Source organism: Varanus komodoensis, unplaced genomic scaffold (assembly GCF_004798865.1).
Source record: "Varanus komodoensis strain SLA01 unplaced genomic scaffold, ASM479886v1 scaffold16, whole genome shotgun sequence".
In the NCBI taxonomy this organism is placed as follows: Eukaryota; Metazoa; Chordata; class Lepidosauria; order Squamata; family Varanidae; genus Varanus; species Varanus komodoensis.
In genome coordinates, this window is record NW_025335468.1 from 629,472 (window position 1) to 647,721 (window position 18,250).

Genomic DNA, 18,250 nt, shown 5'->3' on the forward strand with positions numbered 1-18,250 from the left:
GTAAGAAAGCAGAAGTAGGGCAGGGAGAAACGTGCCCAGGGCATTGCCCATCCTTGGGCAGCAGCTCGCTGGGGTTTCTGGCAGGATCCCTCCCCGACTGAGAGGTCAGGGCCTGAACCAGCATGCAGAACGGGTGCTCCACCACTCAGCTGCGGCCCTTCTTTAGCCTTTAGGTCAATTCTTTTCTCACAAATAAGCTCCTGTTGCTTATTTGGGCTTTTGATACTGTTGCATGGACAGTAAGTTACCCTCCACTTTTTTGGTACATTAAGTCTCCTCTCAGGGAAACAGGTGGGACATGCCAGCTTTTAAAATATATACATACAATTATGAGGTTCTTACTCACCTGACAGGAGAAGAATATCACAGCCGATAGCCCCAGCCAGCTGTGCAGTGAGTACATGTTAGGTATCTCATTCTTGTTGTGGAACTCAAAGACAGCCACCAGGCCCAGAACAGTAATGACAAATGTGGTCAAGGTCAGTGCTGCATGGACCAGCTTCCACGGAAGCTTGGGCCCTTCCCAGGACCAGGGAAATCGATACACCAGGGCTGCTGCAGGGGTGGAGGGGAGATGTCATCAGAGTCAAGACCGCTTGGGCACCCCTCCCGCCAACCCCCAAGTTACTCCTTCCCAAGATTCTAGCAGGGGAGGGGGGATCAGAAAGGAATTAGATCCTCTTTCCACTTACCTGCACCGTACAAGAACAGCATGCCGGTCACCATGAGAACTGGGTGCCAGTTAAACATTTTAGTAGAGCCATCCCAGGCAAAGCCTCCAAGCCAGTGTTGGCTCCAGTAAATGGTGAAACCCACACACACAATCCCCAGAATTCCCAGTAGAATGGAATATGGCAAGAATGGGACCCCAGGCATCTCGCTGTTAGCAGGAAACACACCTGAGAAAACAAGACAAGACACCAGCTAGACCTAAAATGATTTCAGTTGCTTGCTAGCTGAAGTTTTATCATCTGCTGAAAGGTTTTTGCCAACTGTTGTTCCCTCCTGTCCTGTTCTTCATTCATTCACTCAGCTCGGAACTTCCTTTGCCTTCAGCTGCCTAGACGTTGTCTTTTACGTTCATGGTTTTACAACCGGAAAGGGGAGGACCCCCAGAGGCTGGGTCAGAGGAGTGCATTTTATAACACATTACCAAACCAACAGAACACATGCCAGACATGACAGTTAGGAGAAGCATAGCTCTAACCTAGAAGCACCTTGGCCCGATTAAGGCAAATCACATTCTAAACAAAGCCCATTACTCTCCAAAACCAAGATCAACTACTAACAGACTGTAATTGGCATAACTTCCATTCTTCCCAAAGACAAGCCACATAAAATTTCCACAGGGTAATAACAACCCACTTGTTTCTACTTAGTAGCCCTTTTAGTGAATTTGCTAGGGGACCTGGAAGTCTGCCTTGCAACTTTCAGTTGAGAACAACAGCCTAGGATGAATCCATTATATGATCATGCAGGATGTGACTTCAGTTAAACTGAGAGTGGTTGGGAACATGTGCCAGCCCACACACCTCTGACATGTTGACTGCCAAGTCCCTTCCATGAGCTATTATCTAAGGGGCACCGGTAGCCAAAGACGACTGAAGGCTAGTTCCTACTGGATCCAGTTTGATCCAAGATACATAGTTGTATTCCAGCCAAAACAAACAAGCAGGAGAAAAAAGCGTCCACTGTAGGGTTTTCACATTCCTTTACAAGCTGCCCCTGCAGCTAAGGTGAAAACTGCAAACACTTCCCTCCTACCCAGTAGTCCTACACAGATGTTGCACCTACAACCACAGCTTCCTCTAAGGAGGTCATGAGACCATCTCAACTTCTGCTTTCAAAGCAGAACTGAGTAGACAAACTACATATGTTAAAGCTACCACTGGTCTAGAAAGAAAGAAAGAAAGAAAGAAAGAAAGAAAGAAAGAAAGAAAGAAAGATCTTGTATGGTTTAAATCCCCTCTCTCAATGCAGCCCACTATACTGGCCAGGAATTCTTGGCTGGAGACACTGTAGAATTGTTCTGTCCCACAAAAACTATCTTCTAGCACCTTCTCAGATAATGTACAGCTATACAGAGATTTGCATGTATTGACACATGCTACCAAATATAGACTCACCAACAGCAAGCAAGAATGAGGCATATGCAAAAACATGTTCGTCAGTCTGAAAGCTAATGAGCGTTTGTGTCCTCTATGATTTTTTTGAAAGGTTCTGGTGCAGCCAGATTAATCAGCTCCCAGAGTTTTCCAGTCAAAGTCCTGCTCTGTAGGACTTTTGCTTTTTAAACACGCATAGCATTGCACTCTTCATGCCCAACTTTCTTGTAGCGGGGAAGCAACTATGCTACTGGAAAAAGCCCACAAGGGGCCCTTAAGTGGACACAAGAAATCCATGTTCATAACTGGGTGAGTTTCCAGTTCCAGAGAAAATGCTAGCCTAGACTTTTAAGCTAGTGCATCCTATTATTTCCATAGAGATGTCTGCTTAGTCCCCTGCACCTCCACCAAAAAAAAAAAAAAAAAAAAAGTGTGGGGAAATAAATAATGAAACAAGTCAAATCAGTGGATTGCAGGAGCTATGCTAATACCATCCGCTAATACTAAGACCATCCGCTGCAGAAATAAAACAATGCTTCAGTATCTAAATATAATGCAAGTATTGAACTAGAATGGAATACAGCTGCCAACTTAGGAAGGAAATCTTAAAACTATCAGTAGACAAGACAGAAGCATAACACATGATAGCTATTAATTAGCCATGGTGAAAATGCTGATTATTGTTAGAGAGCATTATTATTGTCATCAAATACTGTTTTGATTTTTTTCCACTCATAACCCTCCCATGTTTTCCCAGCACAGTATGGTGGTGTTGTTTTTTCATACCATGGAAAATTGGGTAAGGAAAAAAAGTGATGGAAAAGCTGCACGCTGCCTTCTGACTGCTAGAGCTAGAAGTTCTCCATCCGGAAGCATTCAGAGAGACCATCCACCAGTAAGCAAGCAAGCACTACGTTTCAGTTCCATTACCACTCTGCTCGGTAGAGCTAACCAACTTTTGAAATGCAGACGCTTTGCGTGAAAGATAACACGGGACTGACATTTTCGTGGCAGCGCAAGATTTGAGCTGCCCCAGAGCTTATCACAAATTGCAGAGGCACGGTTATACGAACATATGTCTCTTGTTCAGGCTGTTTACGCATCCATGTAGGGCAAGGAGGAACCAACTGCTGCCCCATGAAGTGAACAAGGAAGCGCGCAGCCTTGTGCCATTCCGTGCCAGGTCTTCCACGAAAGTTGTTGCCAGTAACTAATGGGTTTACAGTGACATCAGGTTGCGCAGGTGGCGACAGGCAATGGGTTGGACTTGGGCGCGTACCAAGGTGAACAGACTTCCCCACCCCTCCACCCTACAGGTCCTTAGAACCCCCTGAAAATACTACAGAGAAGGAAAGGGGACGCGCTGATTGCTGCAGAATGTGTACGTGCGTGGAGGGGAGAAACCGCCCCAATCAAGCAGGGCATTTCCTATGAGTTTCTTTCCTCATTTCTTTCCTCGGAAGGAACAACTAGGATCCAATCCAATATTAGGTCAGCCACAAATTATCAAGTGGGCGCTACACCAGCAAAGTCAGCTAGCAAACTTCAAGGAGTTTCAAGCATGAACGGGTCTCCTCATTGGCAAGTCAGTCAACGGGGAGGCGCCTTTAGCAATAAGAAGGGCAGCTTTCTAAAGCAGAATGTAAAGATACTGCGCGGAATTGGCAGTGCAAACATGATATCAACCCTTCTGGGATGATTGCCTGCAAACAGTAAAACAGATATGATCACAAAGAAACTGCAGAGAGAAAGCACCACCAACGTTATTCCTATCTGCAAGCTGGCTACCAGTACCCAGCCTCACACCTGGTTTTCGCCTGAGGCGCGGGGAGCGCCGGGAAAAGCAGTTCCAAAGTTCTACAGACCCTTCGACGCTGCGGCTCATTTTACTCTGACTAAGCCCTTAAGACCCTCTTGATCGCAGTTTAGGCCCCCGCCCAATTAACACATCCAGCCTGCCCCTTCAGTGGATTTCTGGGAAATGTAGTTCTCTCGGCGAGGCTTCGCTCTCGGAGAGACGGGAGAAGGCAAGGAGGATCAATTCTCTCTTCAAGGACGTTTTGGAAACACTGTGGTCTCTTCTTTTCTTCTGCTTTTAAATTTCCCTGGGTGCCCTCATGCACCTGTCATTATTTCCTTCCCTTGGGTTAAAAAGACACGCATCCTAGCAAAGGCACGCATAAGATCCCTTTCGATATCGTTGCAAACTTTCCGCACCCGACCCCTGTCCGGAACTCCCGCGCCTCTGCCAGCTGCGTGCCAAACAGAGCAGGTAAGCAGGCGTGTAAATGGGAATGCGTCACGTTCTGCGTTTCTGCTGACCACATAGCAACTGACTTGGAGGCATAGGAGCCCTACCAGCTGGCAACCTGTTCTAAACAAAGTCCCATTGTGCCGTGATTTTTACTGTTAGCCTGATCCTGTGCAGAGTTCGCCTTGTCTTAAACCCACTGAAACTGCTGTAGAATATCACTATGTCACCCGGGACTCTGTGGCTGTGATCCTACTCCCACTTGCTTGGACAAGGTCTTCTTTGTGGCGGTCTGCCATGTAGAACACCCTCCTCTAAGAGAAAGCTGTATGGCACTCCCTTGGTAGGCTTTGAAAAGAATCCTTAAACTATTTTAATTCCAGTGCAGAGGGGGTAATCATGCTGATCTATTGCAGCGCGCCAAGGATCTCGGGAGCCCCCGTCTGTCCAGCTGCAATCCTTAAGACTGCGCCCTTGCTTTTTTATTCTAGTTGCTTGGGGGCTGGGAGTGCAGATTGAGTTTATCTGCTGCTGTTATTTAGGCTACAGTCCTGTAAGTCTTTCCTTGGAATAAGGCTTCTGAGAAGTTGCCGTAATAATGTTTGATATTTTATTGCTTTAAGAATTTGTAATCATAATGGTTTATAATTGTCTGGTACACTTTCGGCTTGAAAGATGGGATAAAAATTTATAAACAGTAATAACACAAATAATAAATATGCTCGGCTGAATCGAATAAAACTAACTTTTGATTAAAACGTGTTTCGCTTTGGAAACGACTGCTCTGCTTTTCCACCCCACAGTGGATTAACGCGACGATCTGGATTTTCAGATGTTGTAACTATCTGTATTTAGGCAATGGAGAGGAATGTATTAGCCACAGCCTTGAACTTGGAAGCGCTGAACGGAACCGTCATAGACAGGGCAGTCTAGAAGGATTTCATTTATAAGGTCGCCATAAATCGGAGACGGCTTGAGGGCATATAACAACAAGACCCGGCGGGAACGCTGATGGAGCGGTTTAAGGCGGAGAGAGGAAGGAGAGGGCACCTTTCTTGGCACAGAAACTTTAATCCACCATAGAGAAGGGAATTAGGCAAGCGGCTAACTGGAAAGGTTGGGCGGGGGGGGGGGGACTTTTCCTAGCCGTATTATAGAGATGGGAAAGAGAGTGACGACGATCATGACGTAAGGACGGGGAATTAATGGAAGATCGACTATTTTTCTGAGACTGGAAGGCATGACTTCTCCCACGAAAAACAAAAGGTGGCCGAAAAGAAAAAAAAAAAGGCTTTGTTCCGGTTGATCTATTTAAAAATTGTTTAAACGTTCAAAGGTGCAATCCTCCGTAGGTTTTGACTGCAGTTGTAGGCCTTCCTTCTGTTCAAATGTGATTGCGCTTAACAATGCTTCTTGTCTATATGCGCTACATCTAGGGTTACCCAAGGAGCCAATTTGCTGCATTCTGAAGGGTGTTTTTAAGGGGATTTTTGATCGCAGTGCTAAAACTCGGTCTCACTTTTGCCCTGCAGTATTATCGACAGATTACATTGTCGGGTTGCTCTAAGCCACATACCCACCTACTATGCGTGAATAGTACGTACAGCGGTTGTTTCAATGCTAAAAAGCTAGCTATAAAGTTTAAACGGGAAAAGATAGCTTTGTTAAAAAGCGCGTGAACTACTTTCTTTGTTGGCTATCTTTGCGCCCCGAGGGAAGTTCCTTACAATAGATTCTTAACGAAACCCCAGAAGCTCCGGACTATGATATTGCTCTCTACTTTCGCGGGTCTACGGTCGCAATCACGGGAACTTCCGGTGATGCTATCGCCTACGCTACCTCGGCCAGTTGCGTGGTCTCCATGGAGATGGCCATCGGCGCTAGGTGAATGTGGAGTGCCGCAGAGGGGGTCGGAGCGGCAACCGGGTTGTGCTTGTGTAACGGTTCGGGGATGCGCTCCTAGGATTACATTCGCCCTTACTTAACGCAGGAAAGGTGAGGTGCAGCGAGGGCATTTTGAATCCCAGGTGCGTTGGCGTGGTGAGGTAGTCCGCTGGTAATACGGAGCCAAACCCGAATCATCTGCAGGGTCAGGGTTAGATTCCCCGAGACTGGCCCTGAGTTTCTACATTTCAGCCCTTTTCTCGAGTGTCTATGCCCATTTTGCCTTCGTCATCCTCTGCCGTGTAGATATAGGAAGCGAAGTACTTCGTGCACTGGAAAGTGTAATGAAAACGCGTGGTAATAATGACTTATCTCTCGTCTCGTTTCCATAAAGAAGCAAGGAGCTCCTACTCGTTTAGCCTTTTATCAAAACACCCGCACGATCGATTTGCTTCGATCTTCAGCAGTAGACATGCCTGACATGCCCCAGATCTGAAAGTGGATAATTATTTAACCATGGTTTGCTTCTTTTTACCTTTATTGTGTTGCTTTCTTTACTTCCCTATCCGCTAGTACGGTACTTCTGCAGGTCCGCTGTCTTCACCTTAAGGAGTGATGGCTGATTGCATTGAAGGAAAATCTTGTAGTCCTCTGTAACTTGAGCATGAGCTGGCAACATTTGGGATGCAGACACTGATGTCTCACAACTCTAGGCAAGGAAGATGCTCCAGACCAGCAACTATAGCCTGGTGCTCTCCTTGCAGTTCTTGCTGCTGTTCTATGACCTCTTTGTCAACTCCTTCTCAGAACTGCTGCGTATGGCCCCTGTCATCCAGCTTGTGCTCTTCATGTGAGTATGATAGGGCAGATTACTCTTGTTTTCTTCACCCGTAACACTTATTTACCTTTGTCTTTAATATGAAACAAAGTGCAAATGGTGAAAACTAGGCCTTCAGCTCTTAAAACAGTAGTGGAGAACAGCTATCTAGAGCTCTGAATAAGTGACTTGGAGTGGAGGTATTTGCAACAAGATCTTTAGTATGTTCACTTAGAAACAAATTTCTGTGTACACTGTAACTTGATCCCTACTAAGTGTGCTTAGAATTGTATTTTTACTTGGCAATCTTAAATGTAGTTATTGAGATTAAGTTGCAACTGAACACAGTGGAATTTACAACTGGGTAAGCATGTACCAGATTGTACTGTTAATTTACGTTCTCTTTGGATATAATTATACAGTGGAAGACAAAATATATAAGAGAGGATTGTTCTTCCTCTGATATTGAATAGCATAAAAGTTTTCTGAAATTGCAAATATAGTCTGTGATAGAAAAAGCAAAGTGTTAAGATGTTGTTACATAGTCCATATTTTTATCTTTTTATTTATGGATAAGTAGCTTCATGTAAAGATCTGTACATATATGATATACAGATCATAACATTCAGTGAGTTGTAGGAAAACATATATCCAGATGCAAGCTTGTAATTTGAGTTGACTCTTATTCCCACTGCATTCATCTAGTAAGACCCTTGGGGTTGCCTTACTTCTGTGAATGGTGAAAAAATAATGCTCCATTGAGAGGATGGGTGGAATAGACTTCAGCTATTTTAATGTGACACAGGACTACTTTTTGCAGGATGTATAAGGCATTCATCAGTCTCATTAAAGTATTTGTTTCCCTACAGCATTCAGGATATTGCCATCCTCTTCAATGTCATCATCATCTTCCTTATGTTCTTCAATACCTTCATCTTTCAGGCTGGCCTGGTTAATCTTCTATTCCACAAATTTAAAGGCACCATTGTTTTGTCAGCAGCATACCTTGCTTTGAGCATATCTTTCCACATCTGGGTCATGGTAAGGCAGGAAAGGATTATACTGGCTTTTTTTTTTAAAAGTTCTTTATATCGAGTCTTCAGGAAGATCAAATTCTAAACACAAATAATTAGGCAAAGTATTAAGAAATTCTTTATACTTTTTTTCTCCCCATGCTCCATTTTGTTTAATAATGGTAGATACTATGTTGGTTGTTGATGCTAAACAGAACCTAGTATAGTACTGGAAGAAATGTTGAGCAGTAATAGTAACATAAGTGTATTTGGGGCTATTTTGTAAGTGACCTTGACAGTTTATTTGCTTGAAAAGTAGCAAATTAGAGGCTATGACAAAGCAGCAGGTAGCTATGCGAAGAAGAGATGCAAACACTACGAATACATTGCCTTCCCTATAGATAAACCTATCTCCAGAGTCATCCCTTTTTAAAACAAGCAGAGAATCTTGGATTTCTAAACCAGCTACAAGTCACTGTGTGCAGAATTTGTAGAACACAAACTGTTGGTTGGGTGGAGTTTCCAGGTATGAAGAAGTAATTGAACTGTTGGTTATCCTTCTCTGCATATTAACAGGGACTGTTTCATCAGATATGTTGCCCCTTTTGTATAGCAGGTTCCTGGCCTAATGTACTGTCTCCAGTTGTATAAGGACATATCCTCTGGTTTGGTAGTTCTGTGTTCTGGGAAAGAATTGGATAAGGTGACTCAAAGAAATCTCCTGGCATTAAAGCAAAGCTCTGAAATGGGATAGAATCTTGCTACTACACAATTTATCCCTATAGCTTGACAGTACAGCACCCCACCCCAATTGCTACAACAGCTCCAAACCTATCAGAATTTTGTCGATAAAACAAGAATTCCCCATTGACATAGCAGGATCCAGGAGCCCATTCAGTCTTTTTTTTTAATCTTCCCCAACCAAGGTTTGTTCCATGCTTGCTTTCCCTTCTTTTGACATTTTCAATTACTCATTTGGTTTATTCTTTACCAGATATAGTTCACAATCTGTGTCTCTCACTTCTTTGGGTGTCTTTTGATGTCCTTAATTTATTCTCTTGTATGAGATTTATGCAAAATGATTGGTTTTGCAGTCATTGCATAAATATTCATTTAAATGAATCATGCCAGTATTGAGTTCAGATGCTAATGCAGTACATTAAACAACCTCAGCTAATACAGTGCCGCCTCTGTCACAGTCTGCCTCTTTGTGGTCCTCATAAATGGTGTCCTTGTATGTACATGTGAGTGCATTTCCTTTCCAGTAAACTGTGGGGTGGTTGTTAACCTTTGTTTGATTTGCTTTACTGATTCTTATTTTATGTTGATCTGGAAGTTCAACCAGCAACTCTTCCTTCCAGTGTCAATTTCCCCCCAATTTCCTGACTTAACTAGTTCCCTCATTCCAACACATTACATCGTTCTTTGCAACACTGATCTTTTCAATATAAAGTGTACTCTGGTCTTCCCTTTACATTGGTTAATGTACTCGTAAAAGTCTCTTGCATCTTGTGATTTTTATACTTGGCTTTCAATTTTTTTCAGTAGTTTTGTTCCAGAGGGCCTCTGATAAATAACTCATCCATTATTTCCACTTGAAGCTATGGCCCTAAATGTGACATTAGGTAATGACCATGCTTTGTTTACCATTTACTGGTATAGTCCTACTAAAGTTCAGATGAAATGTTGCTACTCTTTTGTAGCACTACATAAAGAATACTACTCTAATTTTTATACTCAGATTTTTATGCTCTGTATAAACTTGTCTAGTCTGCAATGTTCTTCATATTTCATTATTGTATCTCCATTAGTCTTGCAAATAGACTTACAGTCATATAACATGATGAATGCCCTTAAGTTTCTATCTGTCCTCAGGGACAAGTTCTATCCAGCTTCCTTCTCCAAGAGCAGGAAAAAGCATCTGAAGATGATGTAGCTAGCTATTCTATACATACTGGACACAAGAAGAGAGACCCTTTTACTGTGCTCTCTGTCTTAATCATGGTGTCCCACAAATGGATTGGCAGGCTATCCTGGATTTAACGTTTCTGAGCTGGTTTCATTAGTATTGGAAGTTCCAGATGGTCTATAGCAAACACCATTGTGAGTGAAGATAACTTGACCTCCATCAAGCTAGCACAGCTCTATATTCCTATCTGCACCTCCACATAAGATTTATCTTTCTCTGTTTCCTTCCTTCCCCCTCCTTACCCGAATTCTATGGAAGGTAAGAGTATTAAAGGCACACATGCTGATGGGATTCCCCATTGGCCTGGTCAGCCTTGGTGTTCAAGTCATGAGGTACTTGGCACGTTCTCTATAGATGATCCCGGCACGTCCAGATCTCCCATTTCAGGGTCCACTGTTTCTTCCAGATCTGCAGTGATTCTGTCTCTGGTTGAACAACAGCTCCTACATAGTGGACTGTCTACCAATATCATCCTAGATTTTTTTTAAATTTAATTTCGATTTATATCCTGCCTTTTTCCTACAAAGGGCTCAAGGCAGCTTATATCTCCTCCTCCATCTTATCCCCACAACAACAACCCTGTGAGGTAGGCTGGGCTGAGAGTCCGTGACTGGCCCAAAGTCACCCAGTTGGCTCCGTGGCTGAGTGGGGACTCGAACCCGGATCGTCTGAGTCCCAGTCCCGTGCTCTTCACCACTACGCCACACTGGCTCTCCATTGTAGGAGGTCTTCCACTATCAAGATCTATCAGCTGATGTGGATGGTCTTTAGAGTTGTTGTAGGAAGAATAACATCCCTCCTCTGCAAATGAAGCTTCCCGAGTTTCTAGATTTGCTGCAGTCAGGACTCCCTCAGCAACGAGAGTTCACTATACTGAGAAATAGGCAAAGCTCTCTGAGCAGTTTACAAAGGTTAAAAACTTAAATGTACAATATTATACACAGTATATAAACCATCCACATGTAAACACATAAAAACAGTGCGTGTGCACACACACACACACACAATTTTTAATAATCCATGGAAAGAAAGGATCTAATTAAAATGTTACATACAACTTTATCTACGGACTAGAGGAAGGTCTTATCTTTTTGGTCCCAGGTTAACAGTGTTGGCACCAGGGGGCTCACTGGGAAATCATTCCATAGTCAGAGGCCACCACTGAGAAGGCTGTCATCTTGAGACGACAGTGATGGACGGCCTACAAATTTTCTAAATAAATCTTCCTGAGGCTCCCTTGAAAGAGGAACCTGGAGAAGGGACTTAGATATTGCATGTAATATGGGAAAGGTGCTCCATCAGGTACTGCACTCTTAAATTGTGTATAGATCAAAACCAGTACCTTGAATCAGGCTGCTTGTGTAAGTTGACTAGAATCAGTGTTATATAGTTGTTCTATGTTCGGGGGAAAGAACAGCAACTGGATAGGGGAGAGGCTAAGGGAAGCCCTACCTACATCATGGGTCAAATGTTTCTTATAGGAAATTAGGTATTTCCAGTGGAATGCTTCCCTCCTGCCTACCAGCTGTGCTTTCCCTTGTTGGACTTTTTTGGGGTACTTTGGGCCTTACCAAGTCTCCCTTCTAAGCCATAAGGTCCAGTCCATAAAAGAACTAACCTGGAGGGTAGTCTTCCATGTGGTGGTCACTTCCACTTGGAAAATCAGGAAGCGGATTTTCATATCAATGGGGAAATCTATCTTCCACCTAGAGATGTTGATTTTCAGGCTTGAAGTAGCCTTTATACAAAAACAAACCAAAACAACACAAGAAAACAAAACCTGTGTCCTTAATTGTGGTCAGGCGTTGTGCTCCCTGATTTTTGTCCCAATGCATTTCATCCCAGTGAAAGAGGATAGTATAAATTAAACATTCAGACAACATCCAAAACCTTTTAAGCCTGATGGGGTACATTCACAGAGACTTTCAGTGTCATCAAATAGGGTAGAGCAGAATTCTCAGATATCTAGGAATACCATCAGCTGCCGGGTGACAATGCATTAACTGGCCTGCTGGTTCATGGTGAGTAAGTTGCTGTGGGAATCACATCCCACTCTGTATGTGGTAGTGGGGCAATAATACTGGCTGCATTGACCACACATTGTTCCCTGGAGGGTATTTGTCAGGCAGGCACCTTGGCCAACCCTCCTACTTTGTGAATTACAAAAAGGATGCCTCCGGTGACCCATCTGTCATTCATTGATTGCTGCAGCAGGTTTTGAGCCCCCACATGGGATGCAGGTGGCGCAGTGGTTTAAACTGCTGTGCTGGTTGATCAAAAGGTGGCCGGTTTGAATCTGCACAACGGGGTGTGTTCCCATTGCTCCCTCCCAGCTCCTGCCAACCTTGCAGTTTGAAAGCATGCAAATACAAGTAGATAAAAAGGTTCCACTTTGGTGGGAAGGAAACAGCGTTTCGTGCACTTCAGAGTTTAGTCATGCCGGCCACTTGACCATGGAGATTGTCTGCAGAGAAACACTGGCTCCCTCGGCTAGGAAACGGAGATGAGCACCGCCCGCTAGAGTCAGGCATGACTGGACTTTAATGTCAAGGGGAAACTTTGACCTTTACTTTTTAACCTACACATGGAAGATGATCCTGCAATTGGATATCCCTTTCCCGACAGCAGAGTGACTCCAACAGCCCCACCTTTGGGTGAAAATGGCTGGTTCCGTGTGAGATTTTTATTTTTTACTGGGTTCAGTATTTGTATTCATGCAATACCTCACTAATTAGGTAGGGCCTGCTTAGTTTTACTCCTACCCCACTGTTTTCTTCCTCCCTAATTCTGCAGGAGGGACTGTTCATGTAGGTGACATTTATGTTCAGAGTTCAGGTACACGCTTTACTTCTGGTATAACATTTTACAACTAAATGCAGGGGCCCTTTTTTTAGAAAGGAAATACACGCTTGATTTGGCCATGCCCTCCTAAGCAAGAGGAGTTAACCCTTTCTTCCTGGGTCCACTCTTGACCAACCAGAAGTATACTTCATTATATATTGAATAGCCCAGTTTTTCCCTCAAGAACCCACAGCAGGCTTCCTCAACTGGATGCCCTGCAGATCTACTGAATCCCCAGTTTGCATGAGTAGTGGTTATGTCAGCTAGGGATGCCATGCATTTGGAAGGCACCAGGTTGGGGAAGGCTGGTTTATGGGAAATTTTGCTCTTCAGAGTAATGATTTTCCAAATCCTAATAAATAATTGCCCAACCTTTTCTCATCTCCATCTTAGAATTTCTTGTTTTTCTCTTCACTTCCTATCCCCTCTTCCTTTTGTGTTGTATGCATTAGATTGTATTCTATTTCACTTGTAAACTGCCTTGAGTACATTGACAAAGATGGTTTGCAAGGTAAATAAGTGATCTGTGGTAACAGTAGTGAATGCCCCACTAGAGGTCAGAACTCAAAATTCCTGGGATTTAGTGTCGCCTCTTCCATGAAGTTAGATGAAGCAGTCTAGCTTGGAGTAATGTTTGGGTTTGATTGCTTTCCGAGATATTGCTTGGTTAGGCAAGGAGGATTTAAGAGGATTTTCTGAGGCCTGTTGTTGGGAGCTAGAATAAGTCTGGGTGTTCTGTATAAATCTGCTGATCCGATTAACCTTTCTGTGCTCCCTGAGCTGCTCCTTAGTGCTCACACCCATTCCATGTGGTGTATGGATGTTTAAACCTACAATAGGCTTGAAGTAGAGAACTCTGTCCTGACCGTGAACTTGAATTTTTAGGAACTCCGAAATGGAATGAAAAATGCACCTTTCACTCTCCTCACTCATATGTTATGAATTAAGGTGCATCATGTAACTTTAAGAAAAGGATCTTATTATGACTAATTTTAATATGAATCAGTTTGTGCATTTTATCCCTGTGACATTTTATACATGTAATTACAAAAGCACAACACTCTGAATTTACCATGTAGAAGTTATTAAGCTTGAAAAATATGGGCATGGTTTCTTGGGTGAATTGTAGGAAAGTGAGCCATTCTTGCTTTGTTTGTATTGCAGAACCTATCTAGTTCCTCTTGAAAACTTTTGAGATTGAAGCTTAATTCATATTGCACAGGCAAGGATATGTCTGGCAACTGCTTCGATTCCTTAGACTGGCTGGTCTCCCATTATTTTCCAAAGGGGCTTAGAAAGCATGGATCATGATCTGGAATATCTTTTCAGGGTTACATATTCCTCCCCCACAGGTTACATATTCCTCACCCAGCTCCTACATACCAATTGGGCTTGTATACTTTTGGTAGGCTAATGTACTTTTGGACTCTTACTTTCTCCTGTTCCTGTGTTGGGAAGCAAGTATGTGGCCATGAAGCACATAATTGTCTCCTGGGGTTAGGTATATCCAGCTGGGCCAGTGGTCAAGGATTATGGAAGTTATAGTCCAAAACATTTGAGGGGACCACATTGTCTTTGTTGCCTGCTATTGTCCTAAAAAAAGATCTGACTAGGAGCCAGATCTTTCTCTTCCCATTCTCAGGCATTGCAACAAGACATACGGACATGTCAGAAACTATTGTTATTTCTTCTATAGGTAGAGCATAGGTTTCACCCCACTGTCACTATCCTTTTGATCAGATGAATGTATTAGACAGGAAATTGAACATTGATTAAGTAGTGCATTGTGGTGTTTTGTTTTGCCTTTCATGATCTGGTGTGTAACAGATGACTTCAATTTAGTGAATATGTGCATCTGATGCTCATTACAGTTAGCAGTGTAAGTCTGTGCTTGTCTATTCAGAAATGAGTTTAGTGGGACTTACAATCCTATACTCAGTTATCTGGGAGTATGCTAAATTAATACTAGAGAAATAACAGCCCTAGAGGGTCAGTGCTTCTTTATCTGCTTGTCCCTTTTCTAGATTCTGTCCCCTTGGATCCTATTGCCATTCATAACATATACTGAATTAAAGAACCTCCAGTATTTTGGCTCTATACCTTTTTAACCCTGAATCTGGATTAGATCTCTTGCAGGTATTATGAGTCTGTGATTTTCACACATTTATCTCCTTCACCAACACCTTTATAAAAATATAAGGTTAATTCCTGTATACACACACTGAATGTTAGCATAGCTCAGGACCTTAGCTCAATGACAGAGCACATGCTTTTCATGGAGAAGGGTCTAGGTTTCACCACCAGCATCTCCAGGCAGGGCTGGAAAAATTCCTACCTGAATCCTGGAGAGAGTTGCCAGTCAATGTGAGTGATGCTGTTATAGATAGATCAATAGCTTGATTCAGTATTAAGCAGTTTCTTGTGTTCCTAAAATAGTCTGCCACCAATTATTCCTGTCACCAAACCTCTTTTTTAAAAATTAGTTGGAAAACTAGATTTTGCTCCCTGATTGCTTATGTATATCATAAAATGGTATTCACTTTCTAGCATCCCTCACTGCTTCCCTTATTTCACAACAAGGATTTCTGGGAGGCAGAGTAGAAAAGAGGTAGAAAGGGTTTTCTTTGGTTGAAGCAGAAGCAGCACATTTACAAACTGAAGTACAGTGCACAGTACTATCAGAAAAAAATATACAGTGATTGGAAGTTTGGCCAATCAAATGCTGCAATGGAACAAAGCTGCTGGGTTGAAATTCATTTTTTCTGCAAATCTGAGTTTTCAGAGAATACAGGAACCAATGTCACAGCTTGCTAAGAAACGTCCGGTTGGGGAAGAGGCATGGAAACTGGTATATGAAATTATGAAAAGTGTTGCATAAGACCGGTGTGTTGTGGTGGTAGTGAAAGCATGCAAGGATGGATGCTTCCAGATGTAGGGTTCCTTCTGCTACCAGATAGAAGGAATTGTTCAGCCATTCCATTTTTCTCATTAATGGATTTATTGCAGAAGAAAAAGATAGAGAAGAAGCTGTGGAAGAGCACAGAATGATTAAAGAGGAAGGCAGCAGCATCTTTATGTCCAGTGAAATTTCATGAATGAGGCAGAGCTCCAGTGTTAACATCTGTAGATAGCACAGTTCTGTGTGTGATTTACTCAATGAAAGTTATTCCCAGTCAAGTGTGTATCGGACTGTAGCCTTAACATTTGCTTGCCCTGAAACATTTTCTTCCACAGGCAGAGGTTTGGATAGTTGGCATAAGAAGTGTTTGACCACAAGTTGGTCAGTTTCAAGTTGTGACCCCAAAAGTGTCACTTGAAATAACTGGAGTTAAGTCTAATTCTAGACTTAAACTCTAATTCTGTAATAGTTTGTTGTAGTAGTTTTGTAGAATGCTTAATTATTCAAGATCATAGAAATTGCTCAATGTTCAAAAGTAGCTACAGGGAATTTTCTCTCAATTGCTGCTACTACCTGTGGGGAAACTGTTCCTTGAACTGGACAATCCCACCCATGGGTTTCTTATTTTTAGAAAATGCTTATGAGCAACTCTCTGTCCCTATAACTCAGAGTTCCGCAAGCTACCCCCTTTCCCACTTCCATTAGTTCTTGTAGAACACTTCAAATTCTCTTGATATATTGGTATAAGAGGCTTCGGTATGAGATGGGCACCAATTCATGAAATGATGAACTGTTGAAAAAGTTGATTTATTAAAGGGGTATTTTTTACATAATGGAATATTTAATTTGGAGGTTTCAAAGGAATGCTTGCTGATAATACTTAAGGACTCAAGATACACTCTTGGTAATACACACCTCTTAATGACTTCTTTTACCTAAGGCCAGATTCCCTATAACTAGAACCAACTCTTGGATACAATTTTCCTCTGATTCTCAAAGTGCTTCCTGTTATATATTGGGCTCCTTATCTGGAGTTTAATGCCTGCTTATGCAACCTTCTGGAAAGAACTTAGGGCAGCCAGCCTCCTAGCATTCTTACCCTGGTCTTTACCAGCCACCGTACAGTTATTCTGTAGAGAAAGAATAACTTAATACTGAGGCCTTGGCTATCCACTTTTTCCTCACCTTTCCTCTAGTCCACTTTCTCCTTGACTCTATGAACAGATTGGCTGAATCTCTAACTATTAACACCTTAACTGCCAATTGTCATTTCCCGAATGCTCTTTTCCACCTAGGAAATGGAATTAACCTGATCCATGTCCCATTTCTGTCTCCCCTTCAGAATATCACCAAGTAACTACTCCTAAATCAGGCCTTCAATAGAGTAACAACATGGGCCTCAGGCCTAGACAGATAGATTACGGTCTCTCAGATCCTTCATAGAATATTTACAGAACAACATTATATATATATATATAGCATTTCTTCACTGAAGGTCTTATGAATATGGCTATTTTCTGGCTATGTGGCATGGAGAAGTGAGAAAGGCAGGCAGGTAGGGGGAAGGAAGGAAGGACGGATGGAAGGAAGACTGCTATAGTTTTATGTTGTTGCAGGAAGAAGAGTTTATATCCTGTCTTTAAAATAAGTTTCATGTACTTCTTTCCCACAGAACCTTCGCTGGAAAAATTCTCACTACTTTGTGTGGACAGATGGGTTGCAAGCCCTCTTTGTTTTCCAGAGGCTGGGTAAGAATTATGTTGTACCATCTTTTCTCCTGTGCCATGACCCCTGGAAAGAACTGTAGAAGTTATCAGTAAGATTTGCTCAGTTTGCATTTTTCCACAAAACCCAGATGGAGCTGGGAGAAGTTAGAAACCTAGAAAGCTGCTTTATGCAGAGTTGGACCATATAGCTCAGTATTATCTATACCAGGAGCAGGCAATGTGATGCCCATAGGAACGAATACACCCTCTAATACCCTTCTTGGCACTCATCAAAGTGCCTTCCTACTTGAAACAATCAAAGTCTCTTCCTGTAGCTTGGGACCACTTTAACGGAAAGTGAGGACTCTTAACTGCTCTCCTCTTCTCTTCCCATGAATGCCTCTTGGGTGCATGAGCTCAAAAGCATTCTTAGAAAATGAAGGTGGGAGGTGGGTGCAAGCCAATAGATTTTAATCCACATGCCCTATTTCTCAGATTGCAAAATGTGCTCACGTGCCTCCAAAAGACAAGTTACCTCTTTGCTATGCTCATTGGCAGTGGCTTTCTAGAGTTTCAAAAAGGAATCTGTCTCAGCCTTTCCTAGAGGTGCCAGGGATTGAACCTGAAACCTTCTGCATGCAGATTAACTAGATGCAAGAAAAAACTTCATTGCAAAAACATGGTTATCTTAGAAGCTGGAATTGTGCTCCTTCCTGAAAGGATGGTGAGGATTTTTATCTGAATATGACAGAAACAATTAAGTAG

The 18,250-nt window shown here is 42.6% G+C and overlaps 2 protein-coding genes across 13 annotated transcripts in view; one reads left to right on the forward strand and one right to left on the reverse strand.

The window, feature by feature from the left end:
* Positions 1–244: 244 nt before the first annotated feature.
* Positions 245–4,328, reverse strand: LOC123021346 (lysosomal membrane ascorbate-dependent ferrireductase CYB561A3). The gene is made up of 3 exons (XM_044426049.1): positions 3,912–4,328; positions 693–899; positions 245–555 (listed from the first exon to the last, which is right to left on the reverse strand). Exons 1-3 carry the CDS (start codon positions 3,988–3,990, stop codon positions 245–247), a joined length of 597 nt encoding a protein of 198 aa, XP_044281984.1. The 5' UTR covers positions 3,991–4,328.
* TMEM138 (transmembrane protein 138) overlaps positions 4,103–18,250 on the forward strand; it is a 31,669-nt gene continuing 17,521 nt past the window's right edge. For 3 of the 12 annotated variants that reach the window (XR_006414272.1, XR_006414273.1, XR_006414274.1), the window contains exons 1-3: positions 5,633–7,090; positions 7,927–8,098; positions 17,452–17,527. Coding sequence is in view for 6 of the 12 variants with exons in the window: in XM_044425704.1 (XP_044281639.1) it covers positions 6,963–7,090; positions 7,927–8,098; positions 17,452–17,527 (376 nt within the window). In the remaining 6 variants the exon portion in view is untranslated. The other 9 variants (XM_044425704.1, XM_044425703.1, XM_044425702.1 and 6 more) reach the window with 9 other exon arrangements.